We start from the raw sequence: 23,248 nt of genomic DNA, 5'->3' as shown, positions 1-23,248 counted from the left end.
ATTTTTGTTTCATCAGACCAGAGGACATTTCTTCAAAAAGTACGGTCGTTGTCCCCATGTGCAGTTGGAAACCGTAGTCTGGCTATTTTATGGCGGTTTTGGAGCAGTGGTTTCTTCCTTGCTGAGTGGCCTTTCAGGTTATGCCGATATAGGACTTGTTTTACTGTGGATATAGATACTTTTGTACCTGTTTCCTCCAGCATCTTCACAAGGTCCTTTGCTGTTGTTCTGGGATTGATTTGCACTTTTCGCACACCAAAGTACGTTTATCTCTAGGAGACAGAACACATCTCCTTCCTGAGCGGTATGACAGCTGCGTGGTCCCATGGTGTTTATACTTGCGTACTATTGTTTGTACAGTTGAACGTGGTACCTTCAGGCGTTTGGAAATTGCTCCCAAGAATGAACCAGACTTGTGGAGGTCTACAATTTTTCTTCTGAGGTCTTGGCTGATTTCTTTTGATTTTCCCATGATGTCAAGCGAAGAGGCACTGAGTTTGAAGGTAGGCCTTGAAATACATCCACAGGTACACCTCCAATTGACCCAAATGATGTCAATTAGCCTATCAGAAGCTTCTAAAGCCATGACATCCTTTTCTGGAATTTTCCAAGCTGTTTAAAGGCACAGTCAATTTAGTGTATGTAAACTTCTGACCCACTGAAATTGTGATACAGTGAATTCTAAGTGAAATAATCTGTCTGTAAACAATTGTTGGAAAAATTACTTGTGTCATGCACAAAGTAGATGTCCTAACCGACTTGCCAAAACTATAGTTTGCTAACAAGAAATTTGTGGAGTGTTTGAAAAACGAGTTTTAATGACTCCAACCTAAGTGTATGTAAACTTCCGACTTCAAGTGTGTGTATGTGTATATATATATATATATATATATATATATATATATATATATATATATATATATATATATATATATATATATACACACACATACATATATATACACACACACATACATTATATATATATTACGAAACAAAGGGAGTGCCAGTCCTGCTGCTGCAAAACAGGAAGAGAGGGACCAATGACGGGACAGGATTCTGTGGACTGACACATTTTAACAGCATACCGTATACCATACAACACTGACTCACCCACCCCAATGCTCTTACGTTTGCCAACATTATTTTGGAATGTCATGTGAACTAGTCTAATTTGATTTTGATATTTGCCTTTATGGGGAATTATGTGCTGATTGAAGGTTGAACCACTGACCAACTAGACTAAAGCAGAAGATTATACTGTCTGCTCTCCTGCCCCTGTCCAGCGCTACATACACACACTCACACACACAGAACTGTAGTTTCCTCAATAATCTAGAATGTCCGATCAATGAGGAGGGAGAAAAGGTGAGGGAGAGAGTGATGCAGGGGTTGGAGAGTTGAGTGTTGTGAGGGGAGGGAAAGGAATAGATGGGGGTGTGTTGTCCTATCTGTGGACTGTACAGTCACTGTAGTCGTGCAACTCTATTAATCATGTTGTGCATAATAAGTTTCTGAACACTTTCTTGTGTGTGTGTGTGTGGGGGGGGGGGGCGTGTATGTGTAGGGGCATCTGTGCAGTGTTGATGCAGTGTGCATGAGTGTGAGCAAATGTCTGCCCCCCACTTGTTGAGTGCACTTATATTGGACCTTCATCACTTTCTCCTACCAAACACACAGACCCCCCCCTTTTAATCATGGACCCTATCCCTCCATTTGACACTATCTTAGTCCTCCCCTACAACATATATTGAGTACTCCACTTAAATGTTCTCTGCTCACAACACACAAGAACTGCAACAGTCCACTAACCTCCATATTTCCTGGATTGACTGACCAGTCCTAACCATTGACTAGATGAACTCATTCGTATGATCTATAAACCAGTAGAACAAACTACACACTGTACCGCTCTTAACCAGTGCTTGCCAACAAGCAACCTGAGTCCTATCACCCAACCGGGTGCCTGCCTAGAACAAGACTGGGAGGGGTAGTCAGCGATGTCATAAAGATTATTCAGGAACTGTATTTGCAGTTGGAGACAGATGGAATGGAACTCTTCTCTGCGAATGGAACTGAGACTGCGTCTGAAATGACTTCATGAAAATAGATGGAGATCAGAGAATAGGGTACCATTTAGGATGGATGAAATGATTGGAGCAGCTGGCTCCCATGTGTACTTCCTGCTTCCTTATGACATCTCCTCTGTCCGTTCCCTCTTCGTGTCACTAGGTGCCTGCAGACATGTAGCATGTGTGTGTTTTTGGGGTACGGGGTGGGTGGTTTTTTGGGAGATTATGAAATACTGTGAGTGTGACGCTGTGAGATAATGCTCTGGGTATAAGTTGGCCATTAGACAAAGATCTAGGATCAGCTTACCCTCAGTGGGTCCTCAATTTAACCTTTATGGGCTGAAGATGCAAGACTGACTTCGGATCAGTGTCTAGGGTTGACTTCATCCTACGGTCAAGGGAACTGTCTGAGAGTATGTTTGTCACTGACAAAGAGAGAGGAGGAGGGTTGGAGCGGGATGAAATGTACATTGTTTCTTTTTTGTACCTTGTTTTAATTTATTAAATATATCTGAGATGGCAAGTCGTGTGTGTGTGTGTGTGTGTGTGTGTGTGTGCGCGCACTTCCTACTGGCCAGTATGTTAGGTCTGTGTTGCCTATAATAAATGCAGAAAGGAAATCAGAAATATGGCACAAAGCTGTATTCATTAATCATTTTCATGGGCTTCTTCCTAATTTCACAAAGAAGGGAATTACAAACGTTTAAAGGAAAATGTACAATCAGGATCATACCAAACGTTTACAACAGAAGCACGCATGCGCCGTCTTCTCATCGTCGGTGTGTGGTGGCGAGTTTGGTGCGTCCTCACACACGTGGGGTGCTCTACCGATCAGTCATTCAGAAATAGCTACTTTTGGACTTGGAAGGTAAGCAGCCTTTTGCTAAGAAAGTTTTCCACTAAACTTTGGCCTTTATTTTACTCGTTGTAGCTAACTACTAGCTAGTGAACTATTCGTATTGAAATATCCAGCTAGCTGACGAATTAAAGCTAGCTAGCTAACGTTACTGTAGATAGCAACTTTGCAAGTAACTTATCTAGCGGTTTCAAAGTTTAGATTTGATGCCGTGTTATATCTTGTGCACGATCTATTGTTGCAGGAAGTAGAAAACTCACTTATTTACGTGCCACGTTCTCTTACCAGTTCATTTGTTGATACAACAATCAAATCCGAGTTTGATTGTATTCTTTATTATTTTGTTAGCTAACGTTACTTGGCTAACCAAATTACTTACAATATCTCTGGCTAAATTGCTATCATAGCTAAAAAAGCATTATTTTCATATGGAGGACACTGGTTATCAGTTAACGAAATACCCCTGATAGAGCCCGAGCTGCATGCCTTGTGATGCAACACGCAAATAATAAAGTTGACCCATGTCCTGACTGTGATTACTTACTGAATGCACTGTATAGAGAGGAGTGGAGTGGGAATCAGCCTCATGATCCATATCCACTTAGCTACCTAAAGTGATCACCTCGTTCTACTCTGTATTTCTGTCTAGCACACATCCTCTAACTTGTTATAACCTAGTAACAGTTGGGGCAGATTTTGCAATGCATAGAAAATGGCTGCAAGTTTAGCTGAACAACTAGGCTGCCTTGTCACAGACTAGCACTATATTCACACGTGAAAGTATCAATGGACCTCAAATGCTACAGTAAACATTCCTTTGAGGGTGAGAGCATCGAGACATCTTTAGAACCCAAAGTGCAGTGTGTACCAACCCACACTGATAAGCCAACAGTTAGGCTACACTGACAGACACGTATTTGATCTCGCTCTAGTATGTTTGTATAATTTCCTGTGTTTAGCTGACAGACTGACTACAGTGTCACAAAAATACAACACACTCTGTTCTGGCTGCAGAGTTGACCTCTGTCCAGGGCATAATCAGGTCAAAGGTCAACACAGGGACAGATCTGGAGTAGGTCCTTATAGATTATTGATTTATTATAATGATTGTGTTTGATTTAAAGATGGTTAGTGTTAAATTACTCTTCTGTCATGTGGCCTCCACTATGTGCATGGTGACATATGTGCTATGTCACCTATGGTTTTGAAATGCAGCTTAAAAAATAAAATGATCCACTCATCTCCCCATCTCTAGTTATGGCAGTAGTGAGGTTCTACAGTAAGGAGGCTGAGAGGGGGTGGGTCTTACAGACTGCTGCTCAGCTTCACCCCCAGCTGTCAATCACCAGTGAGCTCTGCTACAATGTTGAGCTGACAGGTGAGTGTGTTTGTGCATAATGTATATGAGTGAAAGATACGCACAAATACTTAGGCTGACTGCTTGTTGTTCAGGCAAATAATAAATACGTGCACTCAGGCTATCGGAAGGCCAAAGTTAGTTACTTTAAGAAGCAGTTCTCTCTCTGTGGGTCTAACCCCAAGAAGTTCTGGACAGTGGTGAAAGAACTGGAGAATATACCTTCCTCACAGCTGCCCATGTCCCTTAATGTTGATGATGTGGTTGTTACTGCCAAACCAACCCTGATTCAGATGACCATCCTACCCATGCTAGATTACGGAGATGTCATTTATACAGTACCAGTCAAAAGTTTAGATAAACCCTTAAATGAGTAGGTGTTTATTTATTTTTACTATTTTCTACATTGTAGAATAATACTGAAGACATAAACTATGAAATAACACATATGGAATCATGTAGGAATCATGCGGTCCAACTCATCCCAATCCAGCTCAATTGTTTAACACTTTTTGGTTACTACATGGTTCCATGTGTTATTTCATAGTTTATGTCTAAGCTTATTATTCTACAGTGTAGAAAATAAAAACCCTTGAATAAGATGAGTAGGTGTGTCCAAACTTTTGACTGGGACTGTGGATCGACAGGTAAGGGTGCTCTCAAGCAGCTAGATGTTCTTTACTATTCGGTCATCAGATTTACCACCAATGCTCCTTAAAGGACACATCACTACACTCTATACTCTGTAAACTGGCCATCTCTGTATACCCAAATCAAGACCCACTGGTTGATTCTTATAAAAAAAACTCTTATGGCTCAACCCTCCCTTGCTGAGAGATCTACTGCAGCCCTCATCCTCCACATACAACGTCCCTTCTGCCAGTCACATTCTGTTGAAGGTCCCCAAAGCACACATCCCTGGGTCACTTCCAGTTCGCTGCAGCTAGCGACTGGACAGTTTTATCTCCGTCTCTTATCTCCATCCAAAGACTCAATCATGGACACTTACTGACAGTTGCGGCTGCTTCGCGTGATGTGTTGTCTACCTTTTTCCCCTTTGTGCTGTTGTCTGTGCCTAACAACGTTTGTACCATGTTTGTGCTGCTCGTGTGTTGTCGTGTTGTTGCCATTCTGTGTTGTCTTAGGTCTCTCTTTGTGTAGTGTTGTTTATTATTTTTATCCCCTGTCCCCGCAGGAGGCCTTTTCCGTCCTGGTAGGCCGTCATTATAAATATGAATTTGTTCTTATCTGACTTCCTAGTTAAATGAAGAGGAGGAAAAAGTGTCTTAAGCAAATATTAGGCTCTCTAATTCTCTCTCCTCATATCCCTCCCCTTACTCCCCTAGGCGCTGAGTCTCTGAGTGTAGAGCAGAGGGAGGTGCTGCTGTGGCTGTTCCGCCCCGCTCTGCAGACGGAACAGCTGTCTGACACACCATACCTGACAGAGGGAGAGGGAGGAACACTAGTGGAGATCGGACCTAGGTACACACACTCACAAACACACACACACAAACACGAGGGCCTAGAGTATAGTGAAATGCTCAAATAAATCAGCCCTTGCGCCCCACTGTCGATATGTTGTGGTCTAATGTTTTGTTTGTGCTGCCCCCTGTAGGTTGAACTTTTCAACAGCATGGTCCACTAACGCTGTGTCCATCTGTCAAAGTGCTGGACTGACCAACGTCACCAGAGTGGAGCTGTCCAGAAGACTGCTGATACAAGTACACAAATACACAGACGCACACAATTTAGGTGCAATTCCTCAGGCTGCCATGTTGCACAAGGGGACAACTGGATCAATTCTAACTTTCCTGTCCCTTTCTCTCGCCTCTCTCCAGCCCAAGGATGGACAGAGTGAGACAGTGTTGGATGGAGAGGTGGAGAGACTGGTCAGCAGTCTCTATGACAGTATGACTGAGTGTGTTTACACACATCCCATCTCCTCCTTCACTGTGGCAACCAAACCACAGGAAGTGTTTGAGGTAGACATCCTGGAGAAAGGACGAGCTGCCCTGGAGACGGCTAACGATGAGCTGGGTAAGTACACCTGTTAATGTTAGATATCTCATCAGGTCTTCGATCTGTTCCTTCCTGTCTACCTTTCTTTCTTTTCTCACTCTTCTTCTTATGTCAGCTATCTCTTGTTGTCCTCTCTAACCTTTCCTTTTCCCTCCCCCTCTCTTTCGCCAGTCCTTCCCCTTATGTGGATAGGCCTACTTTGTCACATGACGTATAATCTAATGACATAGATGGTTGAAGTCACAGGACTGTGACAGTGTCATTGATTAGCTTGTATGTGTGTGTCTGTAATTACACTAAGGCACACTTTGTGTGTTTGTGTAATTAGATTATAGCATGCTCTGCGAGCAGTGATTTAACTGTTTGCAATATCTGTGTGTGTGTGTGTGTGTGTGTGTGTGTGTGTGTGTGATAAATTCAATCCCTCATACTTTCTGAGGAGCCTGTGGCGTTAAAGACTGAATAGTAAACTCACCCACATGAACAGCCTTCCCTTGATAGCTGTTAGTTTCTCATTTTTAGAATTGTGTTAATGTGAACAGCCTTGAGGACGTGAGCTCCCTGTTTGATCTGACGTGTTTCATTGTTGATCCAAATAACATATTCAAGTGTGTGTAGGTCTGGCCTTTGACTCGTGGGATCTGGACTACTACACATCGTTGTTCCAGAGAGTGAAGAGGAACCCCACCAGTGTGGAGTGTTTCGACCTCGCCCAGTCCAACAGGTAGGTGTGTTTTGTTGGGGGTGTACTCTTTAATCTTCCTTTTTTATTTATTCATGTTTTGCTTCTGGGGGTAACTTTTTGCATTTCCTGTCTCTGTGCCGCCCTCCCTCAGTGAGCACAGTCGTCATTGGTTCTTCCGGGGACGTATGGTGATTGACGGACATGAGCAGAAGGACACTCTGTTCAGCCTCATCATGGACACCCAGCGTCATAGCAACCAGAACAACGTCATCCAGTTCTGTGACAACAGCAGGTAGGAAAGATGGTGTATGGAAGGACGCTTTTACAAAATGTCACACAATGATGGGGATTTAGTTTTTCTTTCCACATTTTACAATTCCATAGTGTGTGTGTTTGTGTAGTGGTATAAAGGGGATGGAGGTGGAGAGTGTGTACCCCAGAGACCCATGCCAGGCCAGTTCCTACGAGTTGAGACGCTCTGAAAGACATGTCATCTTCACTGCTGAGACACACAACTTCCCTACTGGTGAGAACATGCACACACTCACACACCCAGGCCAGGAGCGTGTTACAGTTCTTTTATACATATATTTACATCTTTTTGAAATCCCTCCTCTCTCCCTGCCTTCCTCCTCCTCTATGTAACCCCAGGTGTAGCTCCGTTCAGTGGTGCCACCACGGGGACAGGAGGGCGTATCAGAGATGTGCAGAGTGCTGGGCAGGGCGGGCACGTCATCGCTGGCACTGCCGGATACTGCTTTGGCAACCTCCACATACCTGGTGAGTGTCCGGAGAGATGTCTGTCTGTACCTGCCGCTGTCTGTCGTGAGGATCATGGAAATGGCAGGAAACCTTGCATGAGTAAAAGATGACAAATTGTCCATCTCATCTCCCCCATCCTCCTCTTCACTCCCCCTATCCTTCTCTCTCCCCAGGTTACAGCCTGCCATGGGAGTGTAAGGGGGAGGGGTGGGAGTACCCCCCCAGCTTTGCCCCGCCCCTGCAGGTGGTCATCGGAGCCAGTGATGGAGCGTCAGACTACGGCAACAAGTTTGGAGAACCAGTCCTGGCAGGTACAGACACGAACAATGGAAACAACAGCAGCATCTGAAATTGCACCCTATTCCTTATATAGTGCTGCTGTAGTACTTCAATAGTAGTGCACTATATAAGGAATAGGGTGCCATTTCGTACACACTAATCAAAAGTGGTGGAACGTATAGGGAATAGGGTTCCATTTCAGACTTAACCAGCCTTCCGTTCCTCATGAGTATGACATGTTTTTTGGAGTTGAAACCACAGTAGGTAAACTTGCTTTCGGTCTCCATCTAGGCTTTGCTCGGTCCTTCGGCATGCGACTGGCCAGTGGGGAGAGGAGAGAGTGGATCAAGCCAATCATGTTCAGCGGTGGGCTGGGCTCCATCGAAGATGCACATGTGAAGAAGGAGCAGGCGGAGAAAGGTGAGATCTTTGGTTAGAGCTGATTGGTGTAAGGTTAGTGGTAAAGTTGGGGTCAACACGTGGAAATCATTTATTGACATTATAGGATTATTTTAAACATAGAATTAATGCCAGTCTGTAAAAACTGTTACTTGAGCTGTTGTTTGTCAGGAATGGAGGTGGTGAAGATCGGCGGTCCGGTGTACAGGATCGGAGTGGGAGGAGGGGCTGCCTCCTCTATCCAGGTGCAGGGTGATAACTCCAGTGCCAGAGACCTGGGGGCGGTGCAGAGAGGAGATGCTGAGATGGAACAGAAGATGAACCGGGCACTCAGGGCCTGTCTGGAAAGAGCGGGAGGAAACCCCATCTGTAGTATACATGACCAGGGGGCAGGGGGAAATGGTAAGAAGAGAGTGTGTGACGAAGCTGGGGAACAGATGTCTGAGTTGTGTTGTGTTGGGTGTGTAGTTGTGTTGGATTCATGTAGTTGTTTTGTAGGTAACGTGTTGAAGGAGCTGTGTGAGCCTGCGGGAGCTGTGATCTACTGCAGCAGGTTTAAGAGAGGAGACCCCACCCTCAGTGTGTTGGAGCTATGGGGGGCGGAGTACCAGGAGAGCAATGCCATGCTCATCCGCCAATCAGATCGCTCCTTCCTGGAGAGGGTGTGTCAGAGGGAGAAGTGCCCCGTTGACTTTGTAGGAAACATCACTGGAGATGGAAAGGTGAAGATGGGGAGGAATCACAACTCAATGACATTTCTGTCATTTTACCTCACACCTTTCCTTTGGGGTGTGAGTGATATTGATAATGGTCTCTCTCCATGTGTAGATAGTGCTTGTGGATGATGTGGGTGGTGGTAAAGGAGAGGACCAGACAGACAGGGGGCGCTGTCCTGTAGACCTCAATCTGGACTGGGTGCTGGGGAAGATGCCCCAGAAGGACTTTGTCATGGAGAGGATGACAACTGACCTGAAGCCTCTGTCTCTTCCCACTGGGCTGGGTGTAAGAGACGCCCTGGACAGAGTCCTACGCCTGCCCGCCGTCGCCTCCAAACGCTACCTAACTAACAAGGTGTGTGTGTGTTTTAGGGATTTCACTATCTCAGTAATGTTTGACCCTCACGTTAACATTACAAACAGTAAATTAAGGCTGTTAGGTTTAGTAAATAAAATGTTTTTGTAGAGAGAGAAGCTCTTGAGTTCATTTTGTATTCTCTCTCTGTCTCACTACCTTCATCTCTCTCTCTCTCTTCTGTGTCTCCCTCCCTTTCTCAGGTGGACCGGTCCGTTACGGGTCTGGTTGCCCAGCAACAGTGCGTTGGTCCTCTCCACACCCCATTGGCTGATGTCGCTGTCGTCTCTCTATCTCCATTCGGCCTGAAGGGGGCGGCGACCGCCATCGGGGAACAACCAATCAAAGGTCTCGTTTCCCCGGGGGCGGGAGCTCGCATGGCCGTGGGGGAAGCGCTGACCAATCTGGTGTTTGCTGAAGTCACAGCCCTGAAGGTAATAGAATATAACGGGCACGGTTAGAATCACAGCCCTGACAGGAACAGAAAATTATAGGCATGCAATGATTTCAATGACCACAGCAGAGATAATTAGGGTGCGCTGGCATTGACCACAGCAGAGATAATTGGGGTGCGCTGGCATTGACCACAGTCAGAGCCCTTCAGAAAGATCCAAAACAAACTTTTAGCGAACAGCAGCACCAATATCTCTGTGCTAAGTGCTGACTGTGTGTGTGTGTGGTGTGTGTGCGTGCGTGCGTTCTCAGGATGTAAAGTGCAGTGGTAACTGGATGTGGGCGGCAAAACTCCCTGGTGAAGGGGCATGTCTCTGGGAGGCTTGTCAGGCCATGTGTGATGTCATGGGTCAGCTGGGCGTGGCCATCGACGGAGGGAAGGACTCACTGAGCATGGCTGCTAGAGTTGGGACAGAGACTGTCAAAGCACCAGGTACTTTGTTTGTGTGTTTTGGGGGACAGGCAGTGTGTGTTTTAGTACAGTGTGTGTGGTGTATAAATCTGTTCTTTCTCTAGGTGCTCTGGTCATCTCTGTGTATGCTGTGTGTCCTGACATCACGGCTACTGTTACCCCTGACCTGGAGAACCCTGACGGCCAAGGTATGCTACTCACGCATACACGCACACACACTCTTGAACAGACACATTCACACTGCACATCACAATATTGACACAGCTCAACATTTAAACCTGTTCCGGAGTTGATTTCCACACACATACGCACACCTCTAACATTCCTCCTCTCCAGGCGTGTTACTGTGGGTTCCAGTGAATCCAGGTCACTACAGACTGGGAGGGTCAGCTCTGGCCCAGTGTTACGGTCAGTTAGGTGACCACTCACCTGACCTCGACCGCCCGGAGCTACTGACTGCCTGCTTCAATACCACACAGATCCTGCTACATGGTCAGTCACACTTTATATCAGTATGGCTTATATACTGTCACTGTACTGTCTGCTGAGTGTATCATACCAGTGTATTCTAGTCAGTAGTGTATCATACCAGTGTATTCTAGTCAGTAGTGTATCATACCAGTGTATTCTAGTCAGCAGTGTATCATACCAGTGTATTCTAGTCAGTAGTGTATCATACCAGTGTATTCTAGTCAGCAGTGTATCATACCAGTGTATTCTAGTCAGTAGTGTATCATACCAGTGTATTCTAGTCAGCAGTGTATCATACCAGTGTATTCTAGTCAGCAGTGTATCATACCAGTGTATTCTAGTCAGCAGTGTATCATACCAGTGTAGTCTAGTCAGTAGTGTATCATACCAGTGTATTCTAGTCAGTAGTGTATCATACCAGTGTATTCTAGTCAGTAGTGTATCATACCAGTGTATTCTAGTCAGTAGTGTATCATACCAGTGCATTCTAGTCAGTAGTGTATCATACCAGTGCAGTCTAGTCAGCAGTGTATCATACCAGTGTAGTCTAGTCAGCAGTGTACCATACCAGTGTAGTCTAGTCAGCAGTGTATCATACCAGTGTAGTCTAGTCAGCAGTGTACCATACCAGTGTATTCTAGTCAGCAGTGTACCATACCAGTGTATTCTAGTCAGCAGTGTATCATACCAGTGTATTCTAGTCAGCAGTGTATTCTAGTCAGTGTATCATACCAGTGTATTCTAGTCAGTAGTATATTGTAGAAGTGTGTTATGTGTGTTACAGACCGCCTGCTGAGTGCAGGACATGACATCAGCGACGGAGGGCTCATTTCCTGTCTGCTGGAGATGGCGTTCGCAGGGAATCGTGGGATAGAGGTGGACCTGCCCTCTCTGGGTGCTGGAAGTCAGTAGGACAGAACATTCTATAACTTTATTCAAACCCCTCAGGGGTAAAGATGGCATCAATATGCAATATATACAACACAGATCTCTCTCTTACCCTTCCTACCTCTATGTACCCTTCCTCTCCCCTTTCTGTCCCTCCCCCTGTCTTCCTATAGTCCTGGAGGTGTTATTCAGTGAGGAGTTGGGCTTGGTAGTGGAGGTGTGTGAGAGGGACGTGGAGAATGTGTGTCAGAAGTACACTCACGCTGGACTACAGTGTCACCGCATCGGCACCACCCAAGGCTTCGGACCAGAGTCCATGGTGAGACTGACACACTATTTATATCACTATTGTTTGTCTTGGATGATCATATAGGGCAGAATCCTATGTTAGATACTTAAGCAATAAGGCCCGAGGGGTGTGGTATATGGCCAATATTCCACGGCTAAGGGCTGTTCTTAAGCACGACGCAACATGGAGAGTCTTATTGCTATTATAAACTGGTTAGCAACGTAATTAGAGCAGTAAAAATACATGTTTTGTCATACCCGTGGTATTATGGTCTGATATACCACGGCTGTCAGCCAATCAGCATTCAGGGCTTGAAATACCCAGTTTATAATATAGAATTGAGCACTTGACTCAAACACACATAAATCATGCTTTGATATTAATGCTTTTTGGGGGATATTGTTTATTTTTGTTGTTAACATTGTCCTTCCTCTTCCTGTCTCAGGTCAAAGTTCATGTGGACGGACAGGAAGTGCTGAGCGACCGTCTGCCCAGCCTCCGGGCGTTGTGGGAAGGCACCAGTTTCCAGCTTGAACGCCTGCAGGCCAATCAGCTATGTGTACAGCAGGAAGAGGAGGGGCTAGCCACACGCACACAGCCCTACTTTAAACTCACCTTTGACCCCATGGAGAAACCCAGCAATAATGGTCTTGGTGCAGGCCAGCCTCGCGTGGCTGTGGTCAGAGAGGAGGGCAGCAACGGAGACAGAGAGATGGCCGTCTCTCTCTACATGGCTGGCTTTGAGGTACCGCGCACACATACACACACACAGGCATACATACACACACCTAATTTGTTTGAGACCCCTCTCTCTCTGTGTCTGTCTAGGTATGGGATGTGACCATGCAGGACCTGTGTTCAGGCTCTTTAACTCTAGAGATCTTCAAGGCTCTGGTGTTTGTAGGAGGATTCAGCTACGCAGACGTCCTGGGCTCAGCTAAAGGTATGCACACACATACAGTATGTACACATACATACGCATATTCTCTTTAATCCTGTGTGTGTCTGTCTCCTGATAGGCTGGGCTGCCACAGTGACCTATAACCCCCGGGCCAGGGCGGAGTTTGAGCAATTCCGGCGTCGTGACGACACACTGAGTCTGGGTGTTTGCAACGGCTGTCAGCTCCTAGCCCTGCTGGGATGGGTCGGAGAGGGGGAGGAGGGAGGAGGTGGTAGGCAAACCGTTTCGCTTTGGTGTCTACTTATTACAGTTTCTTCCCAGAGTGATTTACCAAGACAAGGATTCATTTGAAGACTGTCTTTTGAGTACTGTTCACTCAGACAGTCCCACTCACCCTCTTGCTGTGTGTTTGTCTCTGCAGAGTCTGATGTGGTCCTGACCCATAACCAGTCTGGCAGGTTTGAGTCGCGGTTCGTCAGTGTAGGGATCAAGGCCTCTCCTTCAGTCTGGCTCCGGGGCATGGAGGGCTCTGCCCTGGGCGTCTGGGTGGCTCATGGGGAAGGTACAATCGCTTAAAATAATCTTCAGCGTATCTAGCTTCATAGACAGCTATTGCAATTTCCCACATTGAAATGATAAATGTTGGCTATGATGCACAAACACCAAGGGTCATCCAACTCTCCATCTTCTCCCTCTCTCCAGGTCTGGTTCAGTTCCGTTCCCCCCAGATTCAGCAGCGTATCATCTCCTCCTGCCTCGCCCCCCTCCGTTACCTGGATGACACTGGCGCACCCACTGAGGTTTACCCCCAGAACCCTAACGGCTCTCCCCAGGGCCTGGCGGGGCTGAGCTCCAGGGATGGGCGCCACCTGGCCATGATGCCCCACCCGGAGCGCTGTACCTTTGGCTGGCAGTGGCCATGGGCCCCCAGGGAGCTCCAGAGCTCCCTCAGCACCACCTCTCCCTGGCTACGCATGTTTACTAACGCTGCTGCCTGGTGTAGTCATCAACCGTGAGGGAGCTAGCTAGACAACACAGCTCTTTCGCACTGTAGTCCAACTGTGGAAATCAAAATTGGGCTTGGAAGTCAGTTGCACTGCTAAAATGGTCAGAAACATTCCAATTACTTCCCCACACCACTACATGTTATTCACTGTTACTCTGCTGAAATCAGTCTTTATGTTATTGTGACTTAAAATAGTATTTTCTCACACTGAAAATAATTTGCAGATTGTTTTTTACATTCCAGAGAATCAATGCTGAAATAAAGCCCACCAATCACTGCACCGTGGTCAAAAGTATCTGATCAATCACTTGAGCTGTCTTTAACATTCCGAAGGTCACGCTACTATTAACAGAGAGTGATTGGTTCTCTGTTTATCACTGACACTGTTAATTATATTGGAGGATTTTGTAATTTACTGACAAATTTCCAAATGGTTTATGAACTGTTATTTTTCTATCAAACTGAGAACTAATTAAATACATTTCAAAATGTGGAGATGGAATAATTGATACAAGGATAACATGTATTTTAATGTGTATATGAATGTGTAGTTTAATGTCTATTGTATTTTGATGTGTATTGTTGTGCTAAACAGGGCTCATCTGGAAAAGAGTCATTGGTCTCAGCATTTACTCCTTCTTTAATAAGAACAAATAACAAACTTTCAGAACAATAAATACACCATTTATAGGATTTAACAAGTATTCACAATATTAATATAAAGTATTTACAGTTTCACTGAGAAACAGCAGGCCTTGATCCCTACACTGACGAACCGCGACTCAAACCTACATTTAATCTGCACCCCCCTGAACAGACCCCAGGTTTTATTGAACCACTGAAGGCCAGTAACACGGGCACCAAAATAAAGGCTACAGGTAGGGTTGCAAAATTCCAGGAACTTTAAATAAATTCCCATTTTTTTTCCTACAAATCCTGGTTGGGGGATTCTGGATTTCCTGCTTATTCCCTCCTGATTCCAGGAACCCTCCAACAGATTTTGGGGAAACCAGGGAATTTATTGAAAGTTCCCTATATGTTGCAACACTAGCAACAGGTACTGTAGGAGTAGAAAGAAACACTACACCAAAAAAAATCTGAAAATATCAGACAATGAACCTCAAAATGCTGCATAATAAAACATTCAACACATTCCATTAAACATGCCCACTGGAGGAGGAGAAACTATTTGTGTAGGTTCCACCGTGTTGCTTTCATCAGATCAGTGGTCATGGAGGAAAGAAGGCTAGGTGTGACACTTTATGCATTCAGCAATGCAAAAACTGAGCCCCTGGTTAGACTTACCACTATTAGGCTGTAAACCTCAAACCTCGGCTAGTGATACAGTGAGTCCAACACCTGGGGTGTAATCATTAGTCCAAAATGTTTTGCAACCAAAACGAGCGTTTTGTCCCTCCCCGTTTGGTTCCTAGGGAATACACCCATTAACCCCAGGATGAAAACCAGCAGACATACACTGCTGACTTCTTGCTATGTCTCTCTCGCAATAAAGAGGTTTGTCACCTCAAGAGATCTGTTGAAATGAAGGCTAAATCACTGGTGGCCATCATTTCTGCTGCTCGCTCTACAGAGAGTTACTGAACAGGCCTACCCCCTGTGTGCACTGAGGAGTTCCCACTATCTGGTGCCATCTGCTGGTTGATATTGATAACACAGATGAGCAGCAGGAAGACCACCACCAGGTCATCCAGGACCCCCAGGAGGCCAGACAGGGAGGGTGGCGTGTCCAGGGGGGGCGAGGTGAAGGACACCACAGTCCCCAGACAGCAAAGTGCCACCCGGAGGAAGAAGAGGCACACTAGCCCCCCCATGGTGCCCAGGCGGCGGATTAGCAGCTGCAGGAACAGGGGCGTGTCACACAGGTAGTCTGTCACCTAAGGGACAAGACAAACGGGCACAGGTGTGAGTAGAGGGTGTCACGGTCACCTCGCCTGGCTTCAGGTGGGACAGAGAGATCTGGCTCTTGCTCTGTAGAGTTGGTGTTCCCAAACTTTTTGTGGCTGGGATCCCTTTTGTGATGGCAAATTCATCAGCGATTTAAAAATAGCATACAAGGAGTTTTACTTTGACGTCTTCAGTGCATGACTGGACGAACCAAGTCTTGGGCCCAGTGAAAAAAACATTTAAAAGGCCCTTCTCTTGGCATTGAAGAGAACAAATGTATGTCTTCAAGCTAATTTTCTGCAATTCTACACATTTTTCCATATGCAGAGTGCCTTCATGTTCAAAGCATACATTTTGAGGAATACAATAAGTTTTGAGTTTAAAATGTGATAATTGGTGGAGAACTGTAGATACCAATAACGCTGTGAGCCTCCCAGGCCCATGTTGGCCAAGGTTAAGAACATACATTGTAGATGAATAATATTTGTATTGTAGTATACAGTGTTGGGGAGTAGCGAACTTAAGAGTCTATTGATGCACCCGTGTGTCAATCTAAGTAACATAATAAAAAAAAACATTGAAATCTGTCAATTTAAGCTACAGATATGTTTTTTTGTTGTTGTTGCATGGGCTGAGTCTCATCCACCACATCTGCGGTGGAAGGTGGCCGAGCTGCAGCGGTGTTTATCAGACCATGAGACATCCCGAAAATCGGGCTTCTGAATGGTTTTGCCTACAAAATAATATGACCACTATGTGGAAAGGGGAGACTCTCACGAACACGAACTTGATGGTCTTCTCCCCCCACGGGTGTCACGGGACTCATCTGAAGGTAACCCATACAAATGAAAGGAAGTATGGACATATATATATATATCCTAGATATGACAGACACTTCAAAACCGTATTCCTTTTTTGCCAGTTATGAATGTGTTGTTCAATGCTTTTCTATGGGCTATAGTAGAAATGGACAAATTAAATATTTTATCAAATCATTTTTATCTATATTTTTTTATACCTAAAGGGGTCCTAAAATGCTAAATCCAATACCTAAATGATCCTTGGTATGACCAATCTTAAAACAATTCCATATGTTAGCTTAGTAGAACTAGGTTGTAGTGTGGTTGCAGCATGGTTTGATAAAGGATATGACAAGGTTTTGTGTGTTACTAGGTTGTAGTGTGGTTGTAGCATGGTTTGATAAAGGATATGACAAGGTTTTGTGTGTTACTAGGTTGTAGTGTGGTTGTAGCATGGTTTGATAAAGGATATGACAAGGTTTTGTGTTACTAGGTTGTAGTGTGGTTGTAGCATGGTTTGATAAAGGTTATGAAAGGTTTTGTGTTACTAGGTTGTAGTGTGGTTGTAGCATGTTAGTAAAGGTTATGAAAGGTTTTGTGTTACTAGGTTGTAGTGTGGTTGTAGCATGTTAGTAAAGGTTATGAAAGGTTTTGTGTTACTAGGTTGTAGTGTGGTTGTAGCATGTTAGTAAAGGTTATGAAAGGTTTTGTGTTACTAGGTTGTAGTGTGGTTGTAGCATGTTAGTAAAGGTTATGAAAGGTTTTGTGTTACTAGGTTGTAGTGTGGTTGTAGCATGTTAGTAAAGGTTATGAAAGGTTTTGTGTGTGGTACTGACCTTTCGAGGGGCTCCTGAGTAGCGTTTGTTGTAATCTGTGATTTCTCCCAGAACCTCCCTCTCTTTACTGTCTGACCAACCCTTACTGAACAGACAACACAGGACCTTGACCTAAGAGAGAGAGAGAATCCATTCCAGTTACATTCAACAAATTCTGAACCATTATTTATCACTTTTATTCAAATTAAAGGGATAGTTCACCCAAATTGCAAAATTGAATCTTGGTTTCCTGACCCTGGAAGCAGTTGATCAACAAGGTATGAAATCAATCCATGCTTTGGTTTAGTTTCCCTGGCACTGTTTCCAAATGCTAACGTTTTAACATTTGTGGCACAAATCCCATTGAAGTCATGGGACCAATATCAGCATTTCTTTGCGCATCATGTCCAAATCATCCAAAAGTATCTACATTTCATTGTGAAGCTCACAAAAGTCACTTATAGATGATTTGAACATGATGTGCGAAAAATGACATTTTGCTCAATTTCTTTTCAGATAACAAGTGTAATATCTTGGTAATAATGGCTGTTTCTACACTTGGGTGTATCTTCCTTACCTTTTGTCTACACAGAGGGCAGCTTATGGCGTCCAGCCAGGACCCATGTCTCCAGTATGAGATCAGACAGGGAGCTGCAGTCAGAGAAACAAGGTAACATAAATAAGCACTCTATCACTTCTAGTTTCATTAATATTCTTACCACCAAAACAACGATTCACCATTAAGGAAACACGGTCATATCGCTAGTATAGTGTGTTTATATTATTGTGCATGAGGCGGAATGCGGGAATGAGCAAAATGCTGACAGCAGCATTAGAAGCTGTTGTAGTAGTGATATGACCTTGTCTACTGCATGTTCATGAATTAACACACACTTGGATGGTGTTTAGGTGTAAAGTGTAGCTCCTCTCTCTCCCACTCTCTCTCTCTGAGGGGAAGGCAGGATTAAGTGGGGCAGGTCTGGTGGAGTAGTTATTATGTCATGTGATGATGACACAGAAAATGGTGAAGGTTAGGTGAGTGAGAGGAGATTGGCTGTTGCTACTATCATTGTCATCCACTATCTTAACCCACCACTGATATACAGAAAGTATTCATAACCCTTGACCTATTCTACATTTTGTTGTGTTACAGCCTGAATTCAAAATGTATTACATATTTTTTTCTCACCCGTCTACACACAATACCCCATAATTACAAAGTTATTTTTTTAGACATTTTAGCAAATCTATTGAAAATGAAATCCAGAAATATTTCATTTGCATAAGTATTCACACATCTGAGCCAATACATGTTAGAATCACATTTGGCAGCGATTATAGTGGTGAGTCTTTCTGGGTAAGTCTCTAAGAGTTTGGTACACCTGGATTGTACAGTATTTGCACATTATTATAAAAATAATTCTCCAAGCTCTCTCAAGTTGGTTGTTAATCGTTGCTAGACAGCCATTTTCAAGTCTTGCCATAGATTTTCAAGGCGATTGAAGTCAAAACTGTTATTAGGCCACTCAGGAACATTCAATGTCATTTTGGTAAGCATATATTTGGCCTTGTGTTTTAGGTTATTGTCCGGCTGAAAGGTGAATTTGTTTCCCAGTGTCTGTTGGAACAAAGACTGAAGCAGGTTTTGCCTGTGCTTAGCTCTATTCCGTTTATTTTTTATCCTAAAAAACTCTCTAGTCCTTGCCGATGACAAGCATACCCATAACATGATGCAGCCACCACCAGTTGCTCAGTGATGTGGTGTTGGATTTGCCCCAAACATAAGACTTTGCATTTAGGCCAAAAAGTATATTCCTTTGCTGTGTTTTTTTTACAGTATTCTTTGTCACAATTTTTGCAGTTTTACTTTAGTGCCTTATTGCAAACAGGATACATGTTTTGGAATATTTTTATTCTGTACAGGCTTCCTTCTTTTCACTCTGTCATTTAGGTTCGTACTGTGGAGTAACTACAATGTTGTTGATCCATCCTGAGTTTCTCCAATCACAGCCATTCAACTCCAGAACTGTTTTAAAGTCACTATTGGCCTCATGGTGAAATCCCTGAGCGGTTTCCTTCCTCTACGGCAACTGAGTTACAGTAGGAAGGACGCCTGTATCTTTGTAGTGACTGGATGCATTTATACACCATCCAAAGTGTAATTAATAACTTCACCATGCTCAAAGGAATATTCAGTGTCTGCTTTTTTTTACCCATCTACCAATAGGTGCCCTTCTTTGTGAGGCATTGGAAAACCTCCCTGGTCTTTGTGGTTGAATCTATGTTTGAAATGCACTGCTCGACTGAGGGACCGTATAGATAACTGAACTTATTTAGGCTTGCCATAACAAAGGGGTTAAATACTTATTGACTCAAGACATTTCAACTTTTCATTTTTTTATTAATTTGTAAACATTTCTTAAAACATAATTCCCCTTTGACATTATGGGGTATTGTGTGTAGGCGAGTGACACAAATCCTCAATTTAATCAATTTTACATTCAGGCTGTAACACAACAAAATGTAGAAAAGGTCAAGGGGTGTGAATACTTTCTGAAGGCAACTGTAGCTGTCTATGACTGTTGTCCCATTTCTGTAATGAGGTTATTGTCAAAACAGTCCGTTTTGCCAACTCAGAGATAGCAAACCGAAATGGATCGAAAAGGTATTTAAAATGTGTGAAATTCTCCTGACTTAGCAAGCTTGTATTTTGCACTTTTGGGACTATTTTGTTGGTTCTATTGAGCCAGGCGAACTAAGTCAAGCACACCTTGTCACGACTTCGGTCGAAGTCGGTCCCTCTCCTAGTTCGGGCGGCGATCGACGTCAACGGCCTTCTAGCCATCGCCGATCCACCTTTCATTTTCCATTGGTTTTGTCTCGTCTTCCCTCACACCTGGTTTCAATCCCGTCAATTACATGTCGTGTATTTAACCCTCTGTTCCCCCCATGTCCATGTCCTTGTCTGAAATTGTTTTCTTGTAGTGCTTGTGCACGTTATGCTGGGGGTTACCGGGTTTTGTTTGACCCATTATTATATTGTTCTGTCTACGTTGGTTTTTATGTGTATTAAACGACACCATTGTAATTCAGTTTTCGCTCTCCTGCGCCTGACTTCTCTGCCGCCAGTTCGCACCACGCTACACACCTCAAGTATTTCAGATATTTTACATTTGTGTTCACCCAGGTACGATAGCTAGACAAAGACCAGACTGGAAGCCAGGTTGTCATAACAATTCCATATAATCCCCATATCTTAGGACCTTTTAGACCATGGATGGCCTGGGGAGAGTTTGCACACGCGTGCCAAAAACATCCTTCCTATTTTCTATGGTTTTCATAGTGAGCCTACGTGACTCTGGCCAAATGAGAGAGATGTGTGTGAATGTGCAAAGCCTGACTGTGTGTGATCTCCATCAGGTGGGAGCCACACACTGGGTCACTAGTGTGGCCCAGACTACACAGGTCATCATATTACACGGATAGAAACACGGATGCTTCGTTGGCCAGACAGATGGACAGACAATAGAGTTGAATAGATCCCCCCTGACCTGCTGCTGTAGTCAGTGTGTTGTATGGTACTTTCATATGTAATGTAAATGTTAATATGCTACCTTCTGGGCTCTAAAGACCTCTTTCTATCTGTACAAGTCTCTATTGGCCCTTAGATAAATCCGATCATGTGCAGGTGGTGGTGGTTCGTGGTACTGTCTTACCACAGAAGAGATGGCCACAGTTGGTCTGTACGGGGAAGCTGGCAGTTTGTAGACACACAGGGCAGAGCCAGTCTCTGTGGCCTGCGGATGGACAGATCTGAGAGGAGTTCTTGGGAAAGAGAGGAATACATTGGTAAAGTTAGAGATAGGTAATTATAACACCGGTTTCTGTTTCTCTGACCTCTCTGCACTTAATTGATCACTAAAGAGTGATTGGAAAGGCAGGTCCCATGTCTAAAACTGGCAGATACTGTGGCCTTTAGGAACATGAGATACACACCTCTGGAATAGCAGTGAAATAACAGAAACAAGCACCAGGGACGAGATGAGGCCAAGGTCCTCTAAATGGACCACAGTGGACCCCATCATAAGGAAATATCAGCTCGGAAATGATCAAGGTCTAAGTTAGCTTGCCAGCTGGAGGGAGCCCTGGCATCCCCTCTTTCCCTCCAGACTGCCTCTCTTCTAAACATTATTAATAACAGTAATAGTTTTTTGTAAGAGTAAGAGTTATTATCAGTTAATAACAGTAACAGTTATTTGTAAGAGGAAGAGTTATTATCAGTTAATAACAGTAATCACAACCAAACAACTAACAACAATAACAAACTAAGACAGTGACATTACTCTGACATAACCAGGAATCATATGGGTAGAGCATCTCAACTTCTCTGTCCAACAGAACCATGTTCTGTTATGAATTTAACAAAAAGTACAATGTAATTATGCTGGTCTTTGTGGCAGCAATGATTTTAGCACTATGGAAAGTATGGCCACTATTTATCCTGATTCCCTACAGACAGTAATTTATAAATATAAAAGACATGCAGCAAAACTTTGCTATACTACAATTCATGTTTTCTAATATAAAAATTATTATTGACATTGTGGAATGCATTGATTGACACTGCAGTGTGATTATAGTGGTTGTCACGTCAGGGCTTAGAACCCGGCCCCCTAGCATTCTTAGATGTTAGGGCTCATCAGTAGTTGACCCAGTGTGTGTGTGTGTGTTTCTGTGTGGCCTCACCTTGCTGTAGGTCACATGTTTGAGGGATGTTCGGTCCTGTGTGTGTTCTGAGGACGATCCTAGGTGACCCTGACCCACTGTGACCTCAGGCAGAGGGTCACATCTGGAGGAGGTGGGGGAGGAGGAGATTGGGGAGACGGGGGGAATAACATGAATTACATTGTGTTAATGTTCAAATTGGCACGCAACAATTTATTTAACAAACTATCAGCCACCATAGCTGTACAACTTGTTGCTTATTGATAGTTTCAGTTGACACTGAATGAAGTCAGTAGATAGTTTGTCCAACATCTATACATTGTCTATAGAGGACAATACACATACGGTATATTGCAGCCAAACTGGGATCTTATGGTGATTTGCCCAGTGCAAGTTTAGTTAGTTGGTAAAAAGCTAGTAACCAGATACTAGACACCCCATCCCCCTATACCAAGTACCCAAACTAGTTAACTGTGAAAACCATCTGGATACCAGATAAAACACAACCCCAAGCTACCAGACCTTTACAGTCTAAGTACCAGACACCCAACCACACCTATACTAGCAGCATCTGTAGTGTGTGAGTGGGTGGTGTGTAGAGGAGAGGGTATAGACCCTCTGTTTATGCCCAGAGAGAAGAAGACTTACCTGGGATGAGAGCTGTGTGAGGTGTGCATGGTCTGATTCATCTGGCAGCTGGAAGTGTAGGTCTGGTAGCTGTAAACAGACAGAGAGCCTGAGAGTGTCTCCTAGACACTCATGAGTGTGTCTATGTAGAGTGTGTGTTTCCCGGAGAGGCTAGAGAAGGAAATGTTTCCTGACTGCATCATTGTACACAATAAATCTTACTGGTCAGTTAATCATTAACTAGGCCTTTCGATCTGGGAGCTGATGGCAGCCTGCCTGGAAGAGACTTAGAGAGCACCAGATCACATTATTGATTGCAGTGAATGTCAATGTTCTAGGATGACATAACATAAAAGCAGATTCTCTAATATGTGATAGATGTGATTGGTAAATGTTATTATAACATGAAATCAATAAGGGCTCTAAACAAAAACTAGGAAGCGTTTCCATGGCCAT

At 44.1% G+C, this 23,248-nt stretch overlaps 2 protein-coding genes across 3 annotated transcripts; one reads left to right on the top strand and one right to left on the bottom strand.

Annotated features, from left to right (window-relative positions):
- The first annotated feature begins 2,816 nt into the window (after positions 1-2,816).
- On the top strand, positions 2,817-14,413 carry pfas (phosphoribosylformylglycinamidine synthase). Of its 2 annotated transcripts, none has more exons than XM_014216793.2 (25): positions 2,817-2,940; positions 4,184-4,306; positions 5,632-5,767; positions 5,901-6,006; positions 6,124-6,322; positions 6,923-7,028; positions 7,141-7,281; positions 7,391-7,515; positions 7,641-7,769; positions 7,925-8,062; positions 8,322-8,450; positions 8,601-8,831; positions 8,928-9,151; positions 9,258-9,500; positions 9,704-9,934; positions 10,206-10,386; positions 10,470-10,553; positions 10,702-10,857; positions 11,621-11,740; positions 11,898-12,043; positions 12,459-12,758; positions 12,842-12,956; positions 13,033-13,182; positions 13,336-13,476; positions 13,617-14,413. In XM_014216793.2, the coding sequence occupies exons 2-25, from the start codon at positions 4,186-4,188 to the stop codon at positions 13,928-13,930; spliced, it is 3,966 nt and encodes a 1,321-aa protein (XP_014072268.2). In that variant the 5' UTR covers positions 2,817-2,940; positions 4,184-4,185; the 3' UTR covers positions 13,931-14,413. The 2 variants fall into 2 exon arrangements, with proteins under 2 accessions (XP_014072268.2, XP_014072267.2); XM_014216792.2 differs by having other exon boundaries at positions 13,033-13,185.
- A 127-nt stretch (positions 14,414-14,540) lies between these two features.
- Positions 14,541-23,077, bottom strand: LOC106613949 (E3 ubiquitin-protein ligase RNF170). Its single transcript, XM_014216797.2, has 6 exons — positions 22,814-23,077; positions 22,187-22,289; positions 21,157-21,265; positions 18,018-18,091; positions 17,462-17,572; positions 14,541-15,815 (listed from the first exon to the last, which is right to left on the bottom strand). The coding sequence occupies exons 1-6, from the start codon at positions 22,852-22,854 to the stop codon at positions 15,516-15,518; spliced, it is 738 nt and encodes a 245-aa protein (XP_014072272.1). The 5' UTR covers positions 22,855-23,077; the 3' UTR covers positions 14,541-15,515.
- Between the last annotated feature and the right edge of the window lie 171 nt (positions 23,078-23,248).

The sequence above is a fragment of the Salmo salar genome, chromosome ssa10, assembly GCF_905237065.1.
Source record: "Salmo salar chromosome ssa10, Ssal_v3.1, whole genome shotgun sequence".
In the NCBI taxonomy this organism is placed as follows: Eukaryota; Metazoa; Chordata; class Actinopteri; order Salmoniformes; family Salmonidae; genus Salmo; species Salmo salar.
The sequence above is the reverse complement of the archived record's forward strand: the minus strand, read 5'-3'. Positions and strand labels throughout refer to the sequence as shown.